The sequence below is a fragment of the Meriones unguiculatus genome, chromosome 3 (genome assembly GCF_030254825.1).
Source record: "Meriones unguiculatus strain TT.TT164.6M chromosome 3, Bangor_MerUng_6.1, whole genome shotgun sequence".
NCBI lineage: Eukaryota > Metazoa > Chordata > Mammalia > Rodentia > Muridae > Meriones > Meriones unguiculatus.
This window is the reverse complement of record NC_083351.1, coordinates 85,889,878-85,910,536: the sequence shown is the minus strand read 5'-3', so window position 1 is coordinate 85,910,536 and position 20,659 is coordinate 85,889,878. Positions and strand designations below refer to the sequence as shown.

The window sequence follows — 20,659 nt, the reverse complement described above, 5'->3', positions numbered from 1 at the left end:
GTTCTCTTAGGGCCTGCATGATATCCTTCCAGGCTCTTCTGGCTTTCATAGTTTCTGTTGAGAAGTCAGGTGTGATTCTGATGGGTTTGCCATTTTATGTTACTTGGCCTTTTTCCCTTGCAGCTTTTAGTATTTTTTTTTCTTTGTTCTGTATACTTACTATTTTTATTATTATGTGACGGGAGGAGTTTCTTTTCTGGTCTAATTTATTAAGTGTTCTGTAGGCCTCTTATATTCTTATAGGCCTCCCCTTTAAGTTGGAAAAATTTTCTTCAGTGATTTTTTTGAAAATATTTTCTAGGCCTTGGAGGACAGAATCTTCTTTTTCCTCTATTCCTATTATTCTTAGGTTTTGTCTTTTTATGTTGTCTTGGATTTCTTGGATGGTTTGTGTAAGGAATTTTTAGATTTATTATTTTCTTTGATGGATACATCGATTTCTTCCATTGTATATTCCACACCTGAGATTTTCTTTCGTCTCTTGTAGTCTATTGGTTAGGCTTACCTCTGTAGTTCCTGTTTTCTTTCCTAGGTTCTCCCTCTCCATGATTTCCTTCATTTGTGTTTTCTTTAATTTTTCCAGTTCTATCTTCAGATCTTGAACCGTTTTGTTGATTTCCTTCACCTGTCTGACTGTATTTTCCTTTTTTTCCCTCAATTCCTTTAGCTGTTTCTCTGAACATTCCTTTGTTGCTTTTATTTCTTTCAGTGATTTAATTATTTCCTCTCTGAATGTCACAAACTGTTTGGCTGCCTCTTCCTGTATTTCTTTACAGATGGCCATAATCTGTTTTATTATTATCTTCCCCTAATTCTTTACGCATTTTATTTGCTTCCTCCATTTACCTCTTCATAAGCATAGATGTAAGGTCATCTTCTTGAATTTCACTTATGTTAGGGTGTCCAGGGCTACTTGCCCCTGGATGGTTCTGGGGATGCTATATCGCTTTGCCTTTTGTTGGTTGTGCTTTTTCGCTGGCCTCTACTCATCTCTCTTTCTTGGGTGTTGTCTGTTAATTTCTGGTGCCTGCTGGGTCCTGGGGTGGGGAGAATCCACTTGGTGGGTTCTGAAGTTCTCCTCTGCTTTTTGGGCATGTCAACTGAATGGTGGTGCTTCTCAGGAATTGTCACAGATCACTACAGGCGTATGGACCTGTGTGGTAACTGTCATATTCAGAAAGGCTCTCCTCTCATCAGGAGAGGTCCTGGTGATGGCTGCCCTGCTGCTGGGTTTCTTGCTCTGAATTTAGTGAGCAGCAGCTATTGTTCTTAAGGTGTAATTGTTGGGTGCGGCCCTCTTGAAGAATCAGGGATTCCCACAGTTTTGTCAGTTTAGTTAGGGATAACTGGTTTAACCATGGAGTAGTATCTGAGGGCTGCTGTAATGGCGCTCTGGCTTTTGTAGGTCTGAGGATGCAGCTATGCACCCCAGTGCTCTAGCGGTACTCAATAATGGTGGATAGCATGGTCTCATGCCTACAGTAGAAGGCTAGAGCCTAGAGTCTGCGTGAATCCAGAAAGTCTTCTGGAGCTGAATGTCCTGAGCGTTGGACCTGATGATCCCTCTGCTGTGGGGTTTCCTCCTGACAGGGTCACTCAGTCTTTACTTTGGGGACAGCTGTTCTGTCTGTGCTAGTGAGTAGAACATGCAGGCACAGATTTCTGTGACTCTGCCTTTCTGTCTTTCTGGCAGTTGGGTGCCTGGGCGTCTGCCTAAACTGGGTAATTTTTCCCGGAGACCTTTTTAGGGTGGTGGTATCGGCTGAGTGCTCTGAGATCAGACCAGCCGTTCCCCTCCTTGTGGGTTTGCACCCGACAGAGAAACGCAGTCTCTGGTGCCCTAGAACCCACAGTTCTATCTGAGGCAGCGAGTCAGGCGCACGAGGACTCTGTGCCAGTGTGTGGGTTCCAGGCTCTGGCTCTGGGCTGTTTTCTGGGTGCCCACGGAACCCCGTGTCTTTTCCAGGGAATGTCTGGGTGACCTAAGGTCGGCCCCAATCGTTTCCTACATTGTGGGGTTATCTCTTGACTAGAAATCCCAGTCTCTGATTTTGTGGGGCCCAAAGTTCAGTCTTGGACAGTGATCAGAGCATGCTGGTGTGTGGCTCTGGGCTGTTGACCAAGTGCCTGGTGGAACCAGGATCTGTTCTGTGGTTTAGCTGGGTGAGTTGAGGCTGATTGAATCCCCCACCTTGGGGTATCCTCTCACCTGGGAAACACAATCACTTGTGTTTTAGGGCCGCAAGTTCTGACTGCTTGTCACTGTGCTGATCCTGCTGTGCTGCAGGTCAGAATGAGTGTTGTCCTGGCGCCGCCATCTTGCCCCAGACTTCTCTTATTTTTTTTTTTTAAATTGATTCTGAATTTTGAAAATTTGGAAAAATTTGGGAAAATTTTGAAAAAGTGGGAGCTATTAGAAGGATTTAGAAACCAATTTAAGCTCATCTTGTGGATAACTTTGTATTTCAAAAGATCACTGTCACTGTAACATAGAAAATGGTTGGGAGAGAGCAGAGTATATACTAGGATATCAGCTGTTTGACTGCAGCAGTTGATGGAGGCAGGCAGTGCTAGCATTATGGATCTGGACTAGGGCTGTCTAGAGAAATAGAGAAAGTGGATAAGGAGATTTCACAAAGTGTAGTGTGTTTGTAAATTTCTAACTCATTTCACTATAATCTGTACTAGAAGAAAAGCATCTTTGGGTAATAAAGTTGTTACTTTGTCTGCAGCAGATATAATTAGAGTATTTTAAGACCTCAGTAAGTAGAACATAAATAGTTGGACTGATGTGACCTGAACTATAAATCTGTGATTCCTGCATTAAGGATATGTTACCAACTCCCTTGTGCTATCAGAGTCACTTAATTCAGTTACAACAAGGGCCTGTCTAAAAAAATAAGTAACTTCAACCTAAAATGTTTGTTGGCTGTTTTCAAATGATGTTGTGGTTTTTCTTTTTTCATTCCTTTAGAGTCATACAATGTGTTTTGGTCATACTCACCTGCCTCCCCCATTATTCCCTAGTCTCTCACCCACTCAAGTTTGTGTCCTGTCTTTTCTTTCTTCTCCTTCTTCTTCTTCTTCTTCTTCTTCTTCTTCTTCTTCTTCTTCTTCTTCTTCTTCTTCTTCTTCTTCTTCTTCTTCTTCTTCTTTTTCCTCTTCCTCTTCTTCTTCTTCTTCTTCTTCTTCTTCTTATTTTTTTTTAAATTCCTTCAAGACCAATTTATGCTCCCAAATATGTGGTATTCCACTAGAGATTGGTTGACTTACCAAGGGCTGCACTATTAAAGGAAACACTATCCCAGAAGCTAACAAAAGCCAATAGCTCCAGGGCTTGGAGTGGGATTATGTTCCCCACCTCCCACTCCATGTTGGAACTTTCCCTGGCTTGGAATAATAGGATTTTTAAAATAATTCTTGCTCCTTTTGAGAAGATCATATATATTTTTTAAACAAATGATACATAGAAGCATAAAGACAATTACACACAGGCATGTAAAAATGGCACAATGTTAAGAGTAGTGATTTTGTTAAGTAAGTTTTCTGTGTATTTCATTATTGTCTTAGGCTAGTTCCCTAGTAATGAAATTAGGAGATGAAAGGTTGTTGGGTCAGAGCACATTCTCTGTATCACTTGAGATTAGCTCCTACTTTTTTGTTTTTTTCATGCTTTTCTATTTTGATAAGTCTTACTTTAATGCATGTGTCTTAATTAAGAAAATCTACTGAAGAAGTTGAAGGTATTGGGCTTTTAAGGGAAAGTTTGTTTCTTTTTACATCCTAAATAACTGAGTAATGAGAGGAGCTCAGTAAACTCTCAGAAATGTAAATTGATCTGGGTTAAAATGTTCAGATTCAAGAGTCTACCAGATGCATTCTACTTGATGGCGAATTCTGTATGTGCTTTGTGGATCTCTGAGTGAACTTATACAGAAGCACAATGAGGAAAAATCCAGAAGCAGTTATCCCTGGTGTCCTATGGCTTTTCTTTGCAGATCTTTTTGGACTGGTGGTCTTTCTTGGGATTGAACCTTTCTGTGTCAAACACTGGTGGATTCGACTTCTCTATCATCCATATTGCAAGAAGAATCCTCAGCACTTATTCAGTTTTATTGCCAAGATACTGTGGAGATCTGCAAAGAAAGATGTCATTGACCAAGTCAGTATGCCAAACTTTACTGAGTAAGAATATTAAAAGGAAAAAAGCTGGGATGAAAGCTAAAGTTTCAGGTTAAACTGCTGTTTGCAATTTCCCATTACAGATCCAGATTCCACCTCAGACTGAAGAAATGCACTGGCTCCATTTTTCCCCTGTGGAGAGACATTTCTATCACCGCCAGCATGAGGTGTGCTGCCAGGATGCTGTGGTAAAGCTCAGGAAGATCTCTGACTGGGCCCTGAAGCTAAGCAGCTTGGACAGAAGGACTGTCTCCTCCATCCTGTACCCACTGCTGAGGCTCAGGCAGGCATGCTGCCACCCACAGGCTGTTCGTGGGGAGTTCTTGCCACTCCAGAAGAGGTTTACCATCCACTTTTTTCTCCCTTGGGGTTTCTGCTATAATAGTAGGTGTATTTAAGCACATTTTTGACTCTCAGGTTTATTTATGGACTTCTGGATAGGTCTTATTTATTTGTTTATTTGTCTGTTTATTTATTTATTTATGTTTCATGTTTTTTTATGGAGCCTCATTTGTGGAAGAGTCATAGCAAAATTGTTTTAATCTCTTAAAATTTAACTTTATAACAGGTTTTTGTGGTTGAATTTTTGTTTTGGAGAGGGTTTTTTCCTGTACTTTTGTTCTTTTTGCTTTTCAAGACAGGGTTTCTCTTTGTAGCCCTGGCTGTCCTGGAATTTGTTCTGTAGACCAGGTTGATCTCTGCCTCCTAAATACCAGGAATATAAGTGTGCACCACCACACTTGGCAATTTTTTTTTTTTTTTTTTTTTTTTTTTTTGCTTAATATACTTATAGCTTCCCAGATGAAGGAGCAGCTGGATTACCACTAGATATTTTCTTTATAATTGTGATAGCTATGTTCTTTGATGTATCCTATTCCACAGTTCTTTTTGTAGATTGTGTTGCACCTCAAAAAGAGGCCTCTTTTTAGTACCTGGTATTATAAGAAGCTCTCTTAGCTGTCAAAGAGCTGTAAAGATGATTATATTTGGGGCTTACCTTTGAGTAGATTATAGACAGCTAGAAATAGCAAAGATGAGAAAGTCTACAATATAAGCTGAATATACTAAAAGTTTTAAGAATTACAGATTGCTATGGAAACACTTTTTATTTAAACGGTAGTTTAGACATCCCTCTAGTGGAAATAACATTTGACTCGACTGTTGGAGCATCTTTCAGTATTATCTTGTATTTTAAAAACTATAAATTATAGTAAAGCATGAAGTTAATTAATTTGAAGTAATTGGGTTCATTCTGACCCAGTCTTACATTGTGATCCCTGTACACTTTCAAATGGATTATATTGTACTTTGTACTTATGGAGCTTTGTACTTTGTACTTTTTTTTAGCTCCTTTCTAACTTGAATAAAGTACGAAACATAAAGAGGGCAGATCAGGTAGGAAAGTACTTGCTGGATTAGAAACAATTAACTAGAAACCATAACTGTAAAACTGAAAGTGAAGGGAATGGAGATGGTTCAGCACTTCAAAGCTTTTGCTGTTCTTCCAAAGGACTGAGTGCGGTTCCCATTATGCATGCCAGGTGGCTCACAGCAGCCCCTTTTCTGTCCTCAGTAAGTGTGCATGTGCATATACATACACATTTATCTTACTCAGACAGCACACACGTATATTCATAAATAAATTTTTGAAAATGGAGATGAAAACTGCTAAAGGTGTTGTGCAAACACTAAATAGTCCTACACTGTTCATCCAGCACACTGTGACCTTCCTGCTGAGATAATACTTGGAGGTTTTATTCTGGTTTTGAAAGATATCTTTTCTTTTAGCACCATGACAATGGAAGAGCTGCTGACATCTTTGCAGAAGAAATGTGCAACAGAATGTGAAGAGGCCCACCGGCAACTAGTTTGTGCCCTCAACGGCTTAGCAGGCATTCATATCATTAAAGGTAGAAGGTGATTGCTTTAGCGTGTCTGATCCTTTTAGTAAGATCAGGTTTATCACAGAGAGATGCTTGCATACTTTTGATGTGAGTTAAGTGGGTTCCATTATATAGAGAGCACTTATGCAGAACATGTCAAGAACAGTCAGTATACACGTACCTTCAGCAAACATTTTCACTTCTGAAAGTTTTGGAAATTAGAAATTTTTAGGAAATTATAATATGAACAAAGTTTATCCCATAAGATACTTAATCTTGCTTCAATGGCTGTAAAGGCCTGAATGATCATGGCTGCATCACACTGTTGTGAGACTCTAATCTTGCATATATACCACAGGCAAACAAAGGAGACCAACACCAGAAGGCCTGCTAACGCTCCCATGCCCGCCCATTCCTTCAGATGATTCATGGCTGCAGCAATCCCTGATGATAATCCTGTGGCTAGTCCTGCGTCCACTCTGGTAGAATTTCCCGTGACAATGGCCACTCTCAGCTGCTCCATCGTAGTATCGAATTCTCCAGTCCAATTACCTAAAATATAGCTAGACAATTGTTTAGACAGATTTGCAGCACAGGAAAAATTCTCATGTTATATGCTAGTGGCTCAAAGTCCAGCATATTTTCATTGACAGCCAAGTTGAGCGATTTGCCATAGGGTATCAATTTGCTCCTGCACGAGGTCAATCCTCTGATTGAACACCATCAAGCTTCCTTTTAGTTGAGCATTAATTCCTTTATGTACAACTAAGGCATGAGCTACATTGGCTAAATGATTATTCAGGGTCTGAGCAGTCTGCTCGCCCCAAGCATGGTTGGATACCATAAAAAGCTAAAATGTTACGCTCAGGATGCGAGGCTAAGCACTGCACTCAGGGTCAGCCGCTTTGGACCCAGAGAAGAGCATGTCTGATTGCATGCGGGTTGATGCCCCAGGTCCCGCCTCTGAGAAAAAGGTATCAGACGGGTCTGATGCTCTTTGGGTGGATGACACCTAAATGAACATCGGTACAAAGTCCCAATTTATTTCTAATATCAGAGATCAGACCTCTACTCTTGCCTGATGCGTCTAAAACAAAAAGGGGGAACTGTAGAGAGCTGCGGAATGCTGTGCCTTAAAGATGGAGCTGGTTTCCGCCTTCCACCTTCCCGATGGTGAGTGCTCTCTGTCACGAACAATTCCACATTTGGCTAAGGCTGAGGATCTGGCTTGCTTCCATGTATGTGGACCTATCTGCATTGCCCACGTGGCACGCCTGGGTTGGCTACCCAGAGGCTATTTAAGCTGTGGGCTGGCTTTCCCCAGGGTCAGATGATTGTTCAAGGTTCCTGAATAAACTGCATTGAAAAAAAAAAAAAAGATACTTAATCTTAGTCTTTTATAATAAAAGATTAAAAACAACCAGAATATATAGAGATAGAAAAATGATTAAATTTTAACACATTCCTGGAAGTATTGTTCATTGATTTTTAAAAGATGATATTGTACATTCATTTTTTCAAAGTCTGCCGGGAATGATTTAGAACAGATGTTGCAAAGTAAAATCTCAAATCATACATATACATGGTTACCAAATAATCATAACAAAAACTGATAGAACTGTTATGACAATAGGCAAATCTGTAATTGTAGTAGCAGGTGTCAGTAGTCAGTATCTACCTCCTAACTGCAATATAAGCAGATAACACTGTCAACACTTAACTAGTGAAACAAAGACTTGACCAAAAGTGATCTGGCCAGTGCTTACTGGGTGTTGCCCAGCCACAGAGGAGTGTGTGCTGTGCTCTTTTCAAATGTACATCTAAGGTATAAAACAAGTGAATAAATAGAAGGAGTCAAGTCTTCCAATACATGTTTTATTACCATAGTGGAATTTAGTCAGCTGTCAAGGGCTGGTGAGGTGGCTCAGTGGGTAAAGGTGCATGCTGTCAGGCCTAATCACTTGCATTCAATACGTGGTACCCACATTTTGGACAAAGAAAACCCACTAGGTATCCTCTGTATATATATGTGCATTGTGGTGTACACCACCTCCTACCCTAAAAAAGTTGATACCAGTAAAAACAACTAAAAATACTTAATGTATTTGAGGGAGTAACATTTAGTGTAAAGGATAATTCAAAAGAGAAGCTAAGAAATATTTAGAAGTTATTAAGAACAAAATTATTAAGATATGTGAGGTCCTGCACATCAGTAATTAAGGGAAATTTGAAGCACAAAAGATTTAAAAATGTATTTATTGTTGTTCTTTTACATTATCTTTTATGTTAATTTAGAAATTAAACAGGATTATGTGCATGAGAAGAAACTATACATAAGGCTCAGCATTATACACTATCAAGCATTCACTGGATGTGTCTTGGTATATATCCCCTGCTGATGAGTGGAAGTATGCTTCGTAGTGCTAGAAGTAGGGAGTCATCTTGTGGTAATAACTTTTCCTTCAGCCCTCCACATGATATAATGAGACTTTCTCCACTTTCAGAGTCTCCTGGGTCTCAGTCTTCTACAGAAACCCTCTTAAGATCTGTGTTCCTCTTCTCCCCGGCCATTAGTGATCAGCTCTTTATTAAAGCCAATCAGATACAATTCTAGATTGTCATATTACAAAATATGAGACCTGTGATGGTCCTCAGCTCTCTGCCAGTACAAAGACATGTCTTTACACAGTGCATCCCAACACCATGTAACCCTCGTCTATACCATCAAGTACCATGACAGTTACTAATATACTAGTAGTCTACTTTGGTGCATGGTCATGAGGGGTTTTACAATTGTTCTCATTTACAAACAACTTAAACATTTAAAGGGTGCTGGAGTGGTCGCTCAGTCAGTAAAGCTCCTTGCCTTTCAAGCATGAAAATCTGAGTTTGGTCCTTTAAAACATGTTTAAAAGAGCCAGTATGGTTTGTTGGTGCATGCACTCTTGTAATCCAGCACTAAAAAGACGGGGACAGTCCATCCAGCATAGCTACTGGAGAAAATCAGGCCAGTGAAGAGACCCTGTCTCCAAAAATAAAATAGACAGTACTTGAGTACTTGAGTGACTCTAGATTTTCCTTTGCCTGCAGTACTCATTTGCAAACATGTACCTGCACACACGTATACCAACAAAAAATGATTTGTTTAGAGAAATACATACTTCCTGTAGAGTACAAGATAAGCCTCTAATTAGCCTGCATTGTTCTTTGGCATGGCAGAACCATACTAGAAAGTGTTTCTTCCTTTCCAAAATGGCTTGGTAGAACTAGAGTGATCCTCACAAGTTGGATAAAAGTAGGTCATACAGGGCAGAAAGATGTTTGGCTTCTCTATACTCATAACTGAGCTAGCCTCTGACACTCAGAACATATATGTTAGTCCTTTACATCACAGTACTGAGTAGCCTGTGCTTTGCTTCCTCCAGAAGGCAGTCGTTCTTAGTATGAAGCAGAGAAACACTGAAAACTTGAGAACCAGATCTTCCTCATATTATGGATTATAATATGGAGTGATCTCGGGTTTGTAGTGATTTTACCTTGTTCACAATGTAGATTTTATTAACAATAATTAATAACAGGACAAAATCATGAGTTGTGTCTGATAAATTTTCCAGATACATCACCTACAACTTTGAGAAAAGCTTTGTTTTAGGACGGTGACAGGCTCTTTCAACAATAGTATTTACAAATTTACATTTCCTTGATTTTTAATCATTTTGATAAGCATGTCCTATAAAGAAAAGACTAAATAGATAAGCAACTCCAGTAAAGAATTTTATAGTTGTACTTTATTTTCTACCAGCTTGACTTTATTTTATACCAGCTTGGAGAGAATTAAACAAAAGTTAGGAGAATGTGTATTATATCTAATAACAGCTTGCCAGATTCATTGACTAGAGTAATTGTGATTAGAGTTGGTAGATTACATGACCACTACAAGTGAAAAATATGAGCATCCTTGAAAATGTGTGAATAATAAATGTAATATTTAAAAATACTTTGGGATCATTAAAATCTAGCATCCTGTCTGAGAAATGGTGTCCTCTAACCCCTAAGGTAGATCTCTCACTATAATCCAAGCAGGCTTTGAACTTGGCTTGGCCTTGGCTTAACTCAAACTTGTATTCCTCTTTTCTCAGCCTCCTGAGGCAAGTTGGGGTTACAGCTAGAAATGATCTTTTTCTATATGTATTTTGTTATACATGAGAGTTTTATGCCTATACACTGTTTTACTTGCATGATTGCTTGGTGATTGGGGGATTATCTCATTTTGCTTAATGAAACTTATTCATATGAACTCATTTGCTTTTTTAAGACCATGCTAATGTCTTGGTGCACAAGTCTGTTATCCCCACACTTGGGATTTAGTGGCAGCATATCTGCCACAGATTTCAGGCCAGCCTGGTTTACATTTTGTGTTCTAGTGTGAGGTTACAGACATGAACCACCCTACCTGGCTTTCTCTTATTTTATGTTGTTCTAACAAGCTTGGATAGACAATGAGTGTATTTTCCTCTCTTGCCTTTTATCTTGTCTCCCTCTCTGATTGTTTTCTTTCCCTGCCCTGATGTCAGGATTGAAGTAGAACAACTTGTCATCTTAAGCTTTTGTAGGGTGAATGTATATAGACTCCTGCACAGCAGTCTCACACTGTCACCAGACAAGCTGCATGGTACTCTTTGCATGTGGTTTTTATTGTCTCCTCTAGTTCCTTGTCTATAAGTAGGTTACAGTTGCTAATGCTGTTTACACTCTGGTTATATAAAAATCAGTCAAAAAAGATTGAGCTTTTCAAAGAAATCTACATTTTAAAATTATAGAAATACTTGCTTATAATATGGAAATGAGTGATATATAATGAATAATTTCAGATCCTCGGTGACTATGGTATTAAACTCATGGTATTATGAGTTTAAACAACATGCTTTCTATATATACTATTTCAAAGAAATGAGCTTGGAATTATCAAATCCAGTTTAGTAACTTGGAAATGTTACTGCCATCAAGTGGCCGAGAATGTGTATTTCCAAGTTTGGCGGTGGCTTAAACTTGTTGAACATAAATAATTTGTGTTTTCCTCAGACAGTTTATTTCTGTAAACATGAACCAGGGGCTATAATAAAGCATTCCTGATCAACTGCTTAGATTATGTTCTAAGCCACGATGCTTCTTTTAAATGACAATTTATTAAATGATTGTTTTTTACAAATGGTAGTATAGGTACTAATTGTGTCCATATGTCTATTGAATGGTGTTTCAGTCTCAGTACTACGAAGGCTGAAGCAGAAAAAAATGGAAATTCAAGGTTAATTGAGGCTAAATAGGGAGGTCCCTTTTCAAAAAAATAAAACAATACAAAAATACTGCATGAAGATAATTGAATAAAATAATTATTATATTAGGTGGCTATTTTTAAGAAAATAATTTCTTGGTTATTAAGCTGAGTAGAAATTAGCTGAGTCCCTAGTGTTGTGAATAGATGTATTTTAGAATGCTTTCTATTTTGTAAATGTAAATATGTTCAGCATGTGTGAAATGCATACATAATGTTCATATATATGAGCTTAGAAAGATGGGGGAAAGAAGAGAGAGAGCTGTCCCAAACTTAGGGATGTGTACATGTCCATGTGAAAAATTGATTTTGGTTATAATGGTAAACCTAAATATTAATAAAATTGCTGTAAAATTGTTTTTATTTTCAGGAAAGAATAATATATCTCTTGGCAAAGAAACAGCAACAGATCTATGCATTTTTTTATGTTTCATAACTTCTTTTGATATGCAATATTAAGTTTAATTTGTAACCTACTAGTTTTGAGATTTTCCTCAGACAGCAAATAAAAGTAGATGCTATTACTTAAGCCTACTAAACATGACTCTTCTCTCCTTTCCATCAGCATTTTTACCCTTCTCTGTAATAAGCCAGAAAGGACTTCGTAGGCTTTGTGAGCCATGGGGTGCTTCAGCATCCACTCAGTCCTGCTTTTGTAATGCACAAGCAGCTATGGACAGCACAGGAGTGAACAGAGCTGAAGGCCAATAAAACATTATTAATGGTGTTAAAGTTTTCATGTCATAAAACATCTTTTGAAGTTTAAAAATGTTTAAGATGTCTTAAAATCTAAAATTAATATTGATATGTATCTCAGTGGCAGTTTGTTCACTTGCCTGAAATACAGAGCCTGACTTTAATCCCGCATCACAAAAAATAAAAATGTAAAAGCAGTTCTAAACTGAGAAATTATATAAAATGCAGAAGGTCAGGTTTGACCCATTGTCTATTGTTTAATTCTGTGCTCTAGTAGATGTTTTTTGAATGCTTCCTGTGAGTGTGCCATGAGCATGAACTAACTGCAGTGTGTGTAGCCAGAAGTGCAAGGACTGCTAAAGTTTGTGCTTGGTTTCCGCGTATGTTTTCTCCTCCTTTTCTTGAGACAGGGATTTAGTCTAACTGGCCTGTAACTCACTGTGTTGTATAGGCTGGCCTCAAAGGCCCGGTCCTTGTCCCTTGTAGTGCTATCATTACAGACAGCTCTTGAATTTTGAAGTGTTGTTTTTAAAAATTATTTTTATCAGTTTTGATATTATAACATAATTTCACCATTCCTCCTTGCTCACTTTGAAAATCATGGCCTCTTTTTTATTGTTACATGCATATATGTATATGTTTATACAAATATATACTTAAATATAACCTACTTGGGTTGCATATATGTTCTGAGGGCTGACTATTTGGTATTGGATAAGCAATTGCTCAGCTCTTCTCTAGGGAAGAGTATTTCTCCACTCTAATCACTGCTCAGTTGCCTGTTCTTTGTGTGGGATTAAGCCTCCTAGTCTTTCCCCCCATCCAGTGTAGCCTGTTTATTGCTGTTGTTCTTTTTCAGCTTATATGTTTTTAATTGAAAATTTTTTATTCCTTAACCAGGAACAAGTACATATATCAATAAAAGTTTATTATTTTTCTGAAAATTAGGTGTAGATTGATCAGAGTATCATGAATACTTGTTTTTCACTACCAATGTCCCAAATTTGTTTTTTATTTTAAGCTGTAATGAATGCTAGTTTGCAACCTTTTTTTCTAATAACAGGAATATTATTTTTCTAAGTTTAATTAATTCATCTTTTCAATATAATTTTAAGGCATTATAAGAATACTTTATTCCAAATATATCTCTATTATTTAAAACAATTCAGTATCCTGTGAAATAAAGGAACCGCAATCATCTTTTAAAAACTGCAATAATCCTGATACAAAGTCAGATTATTCAATCAACAAAAATAGTAAGTGACAGGGTTGGGAGTGTTAGCATGGTGGTAGGGTCATTGTCCTGCATGTGCAAAACCCTTAGTTCATCCCCAGCACTACAGAATCAACAATGATAGCCATAATAAGAGTTAGAATTGTTATTTTTGTGTTACAGCCTTTTAGATTAAAGGTAAGTGGGTAACAGTGAGAGTGATGTGATTTGTGTCCTTTCAATGCATTTTAATTTCACAGGTGAGTATGCCTTGGCGGCAGAGCTATACAGAGAAGTACTACGCTCATCTGAGGAACACAAAGGAAAACTCAAAACTGACTCACTACAAGTAAGTGCAGCCTGAAAAGGTTTCAGGTATATATTGAAATTGTTTTAAACAATGATTTTTCAAAATGTTAATGTTAAATAAAGGGTAACAATGAACTGAGTCATAATTACTAGAGATAAAGCTGGAATTCCTTTTTAATATTACCTTGAATGATTTGTACATATAATAAAGTTGAAAATCACCATTGTTCTCTCTATGTAGGCTTATAGCCTACACAGGAAGATAGTTTCAGTTATTTGTCATTCAGAGAGTAGGCTAATTTTATAATTCACCATATGATATCAATGTGTTTGTTTAGTTTTCAGAAAAACAAAAGAAAATGAGCTAAACTAAGATAATGAAACTAACTAAAATAAATGTGACACTTTTGATCTGCTAAGCTAGACTTTTAGAGATCTTTTTAGGAGGATTTGTATGTTTGAATTATAGCAGTAACTGCTCTTTGCCAGTAACATTTGTTAATCTTTGCAGGCCTTGGCTTGATACCTAGTTTGTCAGACTATAGAATTTGTATATTCATGTGATACAGTGAACATTTGAAAAAGAGTATAAGAAGGGCAGAGGTCAACAAAGATCAACTAAATAACAAGGCAGGACATGGACCATAAACACATGTGTGCCTCATGGGACCTTAAACATGTACACACAGAGAAGATGAAACACATGTCTGTAGTACCATTTGTACATTTTTGCGATTAAATATGTTATTATTCTCAGTGTATGATTTAAGAAGCCATGTTGAAAAGACCTCAGACATTGGAGGTACTGTAGACTTCACAGAGACTTTTATTCTAGCTAGTAATCTCTGCCCAGATAGAATGAATCCTGAAAGTCTCAAAACACAGGTACTAAATCATGTATTTCACTAAAAGTTTCTCCTAATAATCCTCTGGTCCTGGTTATCCTCTCAGGTAAAATGTGATGTTAAGAATTAAACTATTGTAATTTCATTTCAGTCCTGCTCATTGCCTCTAACCTTTAGTCAATAGCTGACTCAGTATTGAGATGGGAAGGAGATTATGCATAATAGAAATACAGAATTTTGTCCTTTCTCTCATCTCAACTCCAACTTTGTCCCTTTTCATTCTTTAAGCTCAGTGTGTTCAGATAACAACTGTTTTTATTAGCTGTGTTTTTTTTTTCTAATCTTGGTAGACTCCTTCAGACTCATTTTCTAGAAAGGGAATCAGGTTAGAAAATCATAATTTTTGCATTACTGTGCATCCTTGAATTTTCCGCAGTTCCCTGTATAGATTATTATATTTCTACAATAGGAAAAATATTCCTATATACTCTGTAGCCTGCTAAGTACATAGCCTTACTGCAGAAAAATGTGTGTTTTTAATTGAAGAAAACTCATGTCATTATGATTGAAGACATTTGCTGTTCACTTTCCCCTGGAAAAAAAATGGTACTGCATATTTTCAGAGGAAAAGTATTTGGCAGTATAAACTTCAAATTCATGCTCTGTGTGTCATACAGTAGATTCTGTGGTGTCCATGGCATTGTATCATAGCTTCATCTTTTGCGTGTTCTCAGAGACTTCATGCCACACATAACTTAATGGAGCTGTTGGTAGCCAAACATCCAGGGATACCTCCTACCTTGAGAGATGGCAGACTTGAAGAAGAGGTGATTGTCATTCTTTTCATTCTGTTTGTAAAAGCTTATTTTTTCAAACTTTATACTAGTAGCTATTTCTATTTACATTTACGTAAATCAGCCAGCCATGTTTTCCTGTTATTTTGATGTTCCAAACTTTGCTGTGGTGACTTGGAGTGCCAGAGAAAGTTGGACTTTATATTATTTTGTTTGTCTGGTGATCTACTTGCATATATGTTACATGGGTTGTAGATACTACATAAATGATTAACAAAAGAAGATTTTGATCTCATGGTAGGATTATAAAGGGTGTAGTTTAGAAAAGAGAAAAGTAAAATTCTTTCCTTTCTATGTTTTATTTAAGACAGTAAATGAATACAAGATTTCAATGGCATTCTAAGAGGTTTCTCTTATTGAAATGAATGATAATGTAACTGTTTCACTAGAAATTCCTAATAGCTTGCTATACTAATTCTCCCCAGGATTTTTTGCCTTTTTTAAGATCAAAGGTAACAAAAATTAAAAGAGTAGATATGGTTGAAATGTAATGAACTCCAAAATAGAATTTTTATTGGAATCAGCAAGATAGAAAATGGGATTTTATAAGTACATTTAGTCCTTTGTATTTGTTAATTGAGTAATTTTTATTGACTGCATAGATTTATAATACACAAATATATAATATAATATACAAATTGATGATTTGATGTATACACAGACTGTGGAGTGGCTAACTCACCATTAATAACCTATCCCTGTTACCTCATGTCCTTAATTTTTTAAGAAAATATTTAAAATCTTCTCTCAGTAGCATAATGTAGATATAGTAATTGTTATATAAACCTTTGACCAGTATCCTCCATCTCTGCAGTCTCTAGCAACCACCATTCTCTCTATTTGTGTGAGATTTAGTTTTTAAATCCTATATCTAAATGCAGCATTTACCTTTCAATGCCTCAGTTGTTTTATTTAGTATATCCTCTGTGTTTATCTGGTATTGTTACAAATAGTAGCACATTTTCCTTTGTGTGTATGTTTTATTACCTTTTTTTTTCTCAGTTCTATATGTGGGTGGTGTACATGTGTGTGCATGAATATGGAGGTCCAAGCTTGATGTCAGGAATCATCCTTAAAAGTTCTTCTATCTTATTCTTTGAGGCCGAGTTTTTCACTCAAACCCAGAGCTCACTGATAAATCTGTCATTATTAGCCAGCTTGCTCAGGGGATCCTGGAATTAAAGGCAAGCTGTCATGCCCACCTGGCATATATGTGGGTTGTGGAGATCTGAACTCATGTACTTCTTGCTTGTGAGGCATATACAATAATCACTTAGCTATCTCCCTAGACCCATATACCATATTTTTTGTGATTATTTGTTCACTATTTAAAAAGGTAGAAGGGTAAGTAAGGATATTTTTATTCCTGGTAGTGTTAGTCCACTAGGAATATTATAAGAATACTATAATATTCTTAAATATTATAATATAATATTAAATATGGGAGGCTTAAAGAAGGTTTATTTCTTACAGTTGTAGAAGTTGAAGTCCAGGGTCAAGGTGTATTTCTCAAACCTATGGGTTTAATTTTTCCTGCTGCTCCTCTCTTGCAGAGCTGGTGTCTTCTTATGTGGCCTTTCCTTCATGCTTGTACATCCCCACTATTTATCTCATAAGTACTCCACTAAGGTATTACCCCTACGGCCTTAGTTATCTTACAGGCCTATCTCCAAGTCAGTCACTGAGGCTAGGACTTCTAAATAAAAAATTGTGCAGGAACAGGTTCAGATACATCAGATAAGTAATTCTTTAAAGTGTCTCTTGCTTTTCTTGTGAAATATTAATGCCTTTTTTATTCTATAAGGAATAAATCTATAATTATTTTCAAATTTTGTGACTTCAGCATCAATTTTGTTCTTTTCATTGTTTATCTTAGGAATTTCTAGAATTATTCTATATTTTATTTTTTATAATATGGAATTTTATGTTTAAATCAAGGAACTTTAAATGTATGGAGTGACTACACTGTTACTGAAATATCATACTACTTTATATTCAAGCCCTAAAGCGAATGTTTATATTCACTTTCTATTTCAACGTAGGCCAAGCAGCTTCGGGAACATTATATGACTAGGTGCAATACAGAAGTTGCTGAAGCCCAGCAAGCTTTGCAGCCTGTGCAGCAGTCTATACGGGAGCTCCAAAAAAAGGTACTTGTCCCCAGATACCACTTTGGATCTATTTTGTTTGAACATTTTTCTCTTCTTCAATTCTTAGCACCTAATTGAGTGCCTAGATGTAATGCAAATGTCTTAGTTACTTTTCTGTTGCTAGAACAAAACACCATGACCAAGACAACTTCTGAAAAAAAAATTGAATTGTTTAATTGGGCTGTTTGGTTTCAGCAGTTAGAGTCTATGATGGCAGAACAAACAACGGCTTGGAGGCGGAAACAGCTGAGAACTTATGTCTTGATCCACATACATGAGGCAGAGAGAAAGATGGTATACTGGAAGTGGAGGAAGTCTCACACCTCCTCCAGGCCACACCTCTTAATCCTTGCCAAATACTTCTACTAGCTGGGAACTAAGAATTCAAACATAATAAATAGCCTGGGGGTGGGGGTGGGCATTCTCACTCAGACTACCTCAATAAGTATATTTACAGTTAATGGTGTTTCTTCCTGGAGTGGACTAATACATAGATGAGCCACTTTGTTGAGATTTTGTTTTATTTCTTTTAAATTGTGGTGGCTTGCTTTTTTATGTTGAATAAATAACAGATTGTCCTTTGGAGAAATTATAAAGTCTTCTGTCGTCTCCCTTTGATCTTAGCAGTATATGTTTTATATTTAGGATCATAGGTATTATTCTTGCAGAGGAGATACTTGTCTTTTCTGAGTTTATTTTTATGCACCGGAGCAGTCTTAGAGGAGACAACACAAATACATTGGCTTTTACTTCTAATATTTTACAGTTTTTATCAGTTGTTCCACGTTATGCTTCTTAATTCATTAATTACTTAGTGTCTAGTCATAATTTTGTTATTTGGTGGAATCTAGTTCAATATTGATTAGCTCTAACCCTTTTTTGGTGTGTTGCCATTTACACTTAGAAAGTACTGCGTTTTTAATTTGATAAAATACTTTTTAATACAGCTTTGCTATACAAGTTTTATGTAAAATCTCATTCATGTAGATTATTCCAAAGAAAGCTTTCTTGCTATGAATACAAAAGAGATATTTGCCCAGTATATATACACACTTTGTGTGTCTTTCTCTGTGATATGGAGGTATAAATACAGTTTCCACATATTTATCTATAATAAGAATTTATCAGTATTTTTCAATTTTTATATCTTCTTTCTAAGTGAATGCTATGTACTAATTGATCAGTTTTGGCCTTTTTTTTTTTTTTTTCTAGATTCACTCTAATTCTCCCTGGTGGCTGAATGTAATCCATAAAGCAATGGAATTTTCTGTTGATGAGGACCTTGTTCAGCGGGTGCGAAATGAAATAATCAGTAACTACAAGCAACAAACTGACAAGCTCTCTATGTCAGAGAAGTAAGAAAATAGGACAAAAAAGAATCACTGTATAATTACAAGTGCTCAGATCATTTAGTATCTGGAAGTGCTTCAGTGTTCCAACATGTTAGGAATACCCAGGTTATACATTTTATTGAATAAACGTTTCAAACAAAAATATTAGATAAGAAGTCTGAGACAGAGATCTTTTTCCCTGTTTAGCCACTTGAAATGTTTTTTAGACTCCTTGGCGTCTATTCTCTGTTTCAGACTTATTTTTGTTGGTTTGAGACACGGTATAGTCTTGTCCTGAACTTATCATATGGACCAGACTCTCCTTCAACTCACAGAGCCACCTGCCTCTGCTAGGATTATAGGCTTGCACCACTGCACTTGGATTAGTTATGTTTTTATAACAAAAAATATGACTTTTGTCCATTTTTACTCTCAGTGTTGTTTTCCCCTGTCTCTACTCTTTCCAAATAGAAAAAGAGTGTCAGAAGAGACAGCCTGTGCTCATCTAGCCTTAGAAAACTGGAATATGCTAGTCTTGATCCTTGAGGGATGCCGGGTTCTCTTTTGTAGTTCCCAAGGATAGACCACCAACTCTTTGGCATCTTTTTGTAACAGGCAATACATGTTATTACTCTGAGTACTGGTAGGTACCACTGGGTACATCTGAAGGGGAGTCTCAGTGGAGTGTCTGAAGTTGAGTTTCTTTAACACCATGATTGACACACATTTTCTGAAGAAACTGATATTACTTTCTTTATGCTATGTACTGTGCTGCTGATGGGAATAAGGTTCCATGACTGCAGAGGTCTTCAATTCTTACTCACAACGCAAATGGAAGAGCTCCTTAAATTCCAGAAGCTAGTGAGGGAGGCTGTGAAGAAGCTAGAGAGACCTCCATCCCGTGATGTGATTGAATCTGCAACAGTCTGCCACTTGCGGCCAGTTAGACTCCCTCTCAACTGGTGGGTAACCAGTGAATTTATGCAGGGTACAGTGACTTCCGATCTCAGATAAAAAATAATTGTTCATAAATTGAACCATTTTCTATTAATTCAGACAGATATAAAGATGTATTTTTAAAAATCAAAGCTCATGTGTTTGAAAACTATGTCATTTTTTTTTAAAGTGCTCTGTTAAAAAAAATGTTGAGCTTTTTTTTTTTTTTAAGAAGTTATCTTATTGCTGGTCATATTTCTCTGGTTCTCTTTTTCAGCTGCGTCTTTTGTAAAGCTGATGAACTGTTTACAGAGTATGAATCAAAGCTATATTCTAACACGTAAGTTCACTGATATTACCCATGAGAAAAAAAGAACCATTTCAAAGGAGTGAATGTTCGACTATGTGACTGTACTTTCCATTATGACTTTTATTATATTTTTCCCCATATTAAATCAGTTTAATAGCCTTTTGGCATTTAGCATGCCCATTACCCCTAAGTGTTCATGTTCAGTTACAGACAGTCTATAATTATTGTAATGGAGGAACAATTGAGAGTAGTAGTAAGATCCCAGACTCAGTAATATGATAGGTTTGAATTCAAATCTCTTGTCGACTGACAAGAGCAAATTACCTCTCTGACCCTCATGAAATGAAGGTAATAACCTAACCTATAATTCAGTATTAAATAAGAAATTACATAGAACTGTATATAGCAAAGTGCTAGTGTGGAATAAGTAGCTAATTAAAAAAAAATAGTAGCACTTACTATTTTTTTCATCAAACACCTCATCTTTATGTTGGAATTGCTATACTTCAGGCTGTAGCCAAGGTTGTGGCCTTTGCTTTCTTACCACTTTGTCTTTTTTTCTTTGTTTTTTAATGCCTGGTAATGGTGGTGGCTCAGAATTCTTAGAATGTGATTTAT

General features: G+C 36.8%; 1 protein-coding gene across 6 annotated transcripts in view; it reads left to right on the top strand.

The window, feature by feature from the left end:
* Shprh (SNF2 histone linker PHD RING helicase) overlaps positions 1–20,659 on the top strand; it is a 94,570-nt gene that overhangs the window by 35,392 nt on the left and 38,519 nt on the right. For all 6 annotated transcript variants that reach the window (XM_060380279.1, XM_060380281.1, XM_060380278.1 and 3 more), the window contains 9 exons: positions 3,999–4,162; positions 4,266–4,522; positions 5,971–6,092; positions 13,567–13,655; positions 15,195–15,287; positions 17,357–17,464; positions 18,677–18,819; positions 19,584–19,757; positions 20,009–20,071. In XM_060380279.1, the coding sequence (XP_060236262.1) occupies positions 3,999–4,162; positions 4,266–4,522; positions 5,971–6,092; positions 13,567–13,655; positions 15,195–15,287; positions 17,357–17,464; positions 18,677–18,819; positions 19,584–19,757; positions 20,009–20,071 (1,213 nt within the window). The remainder of the gene's footprint in view (positions 1–3,998; positions 4,163–4,265; positions 4,523–5,970; positions 6,093–13,566; positions 13,656–15,194; positions 15,288–17,356; positions 17,465–18,676; positions 18,820–19,583; positions 19,758–20,008; positions 20,072–20,659) is intronic.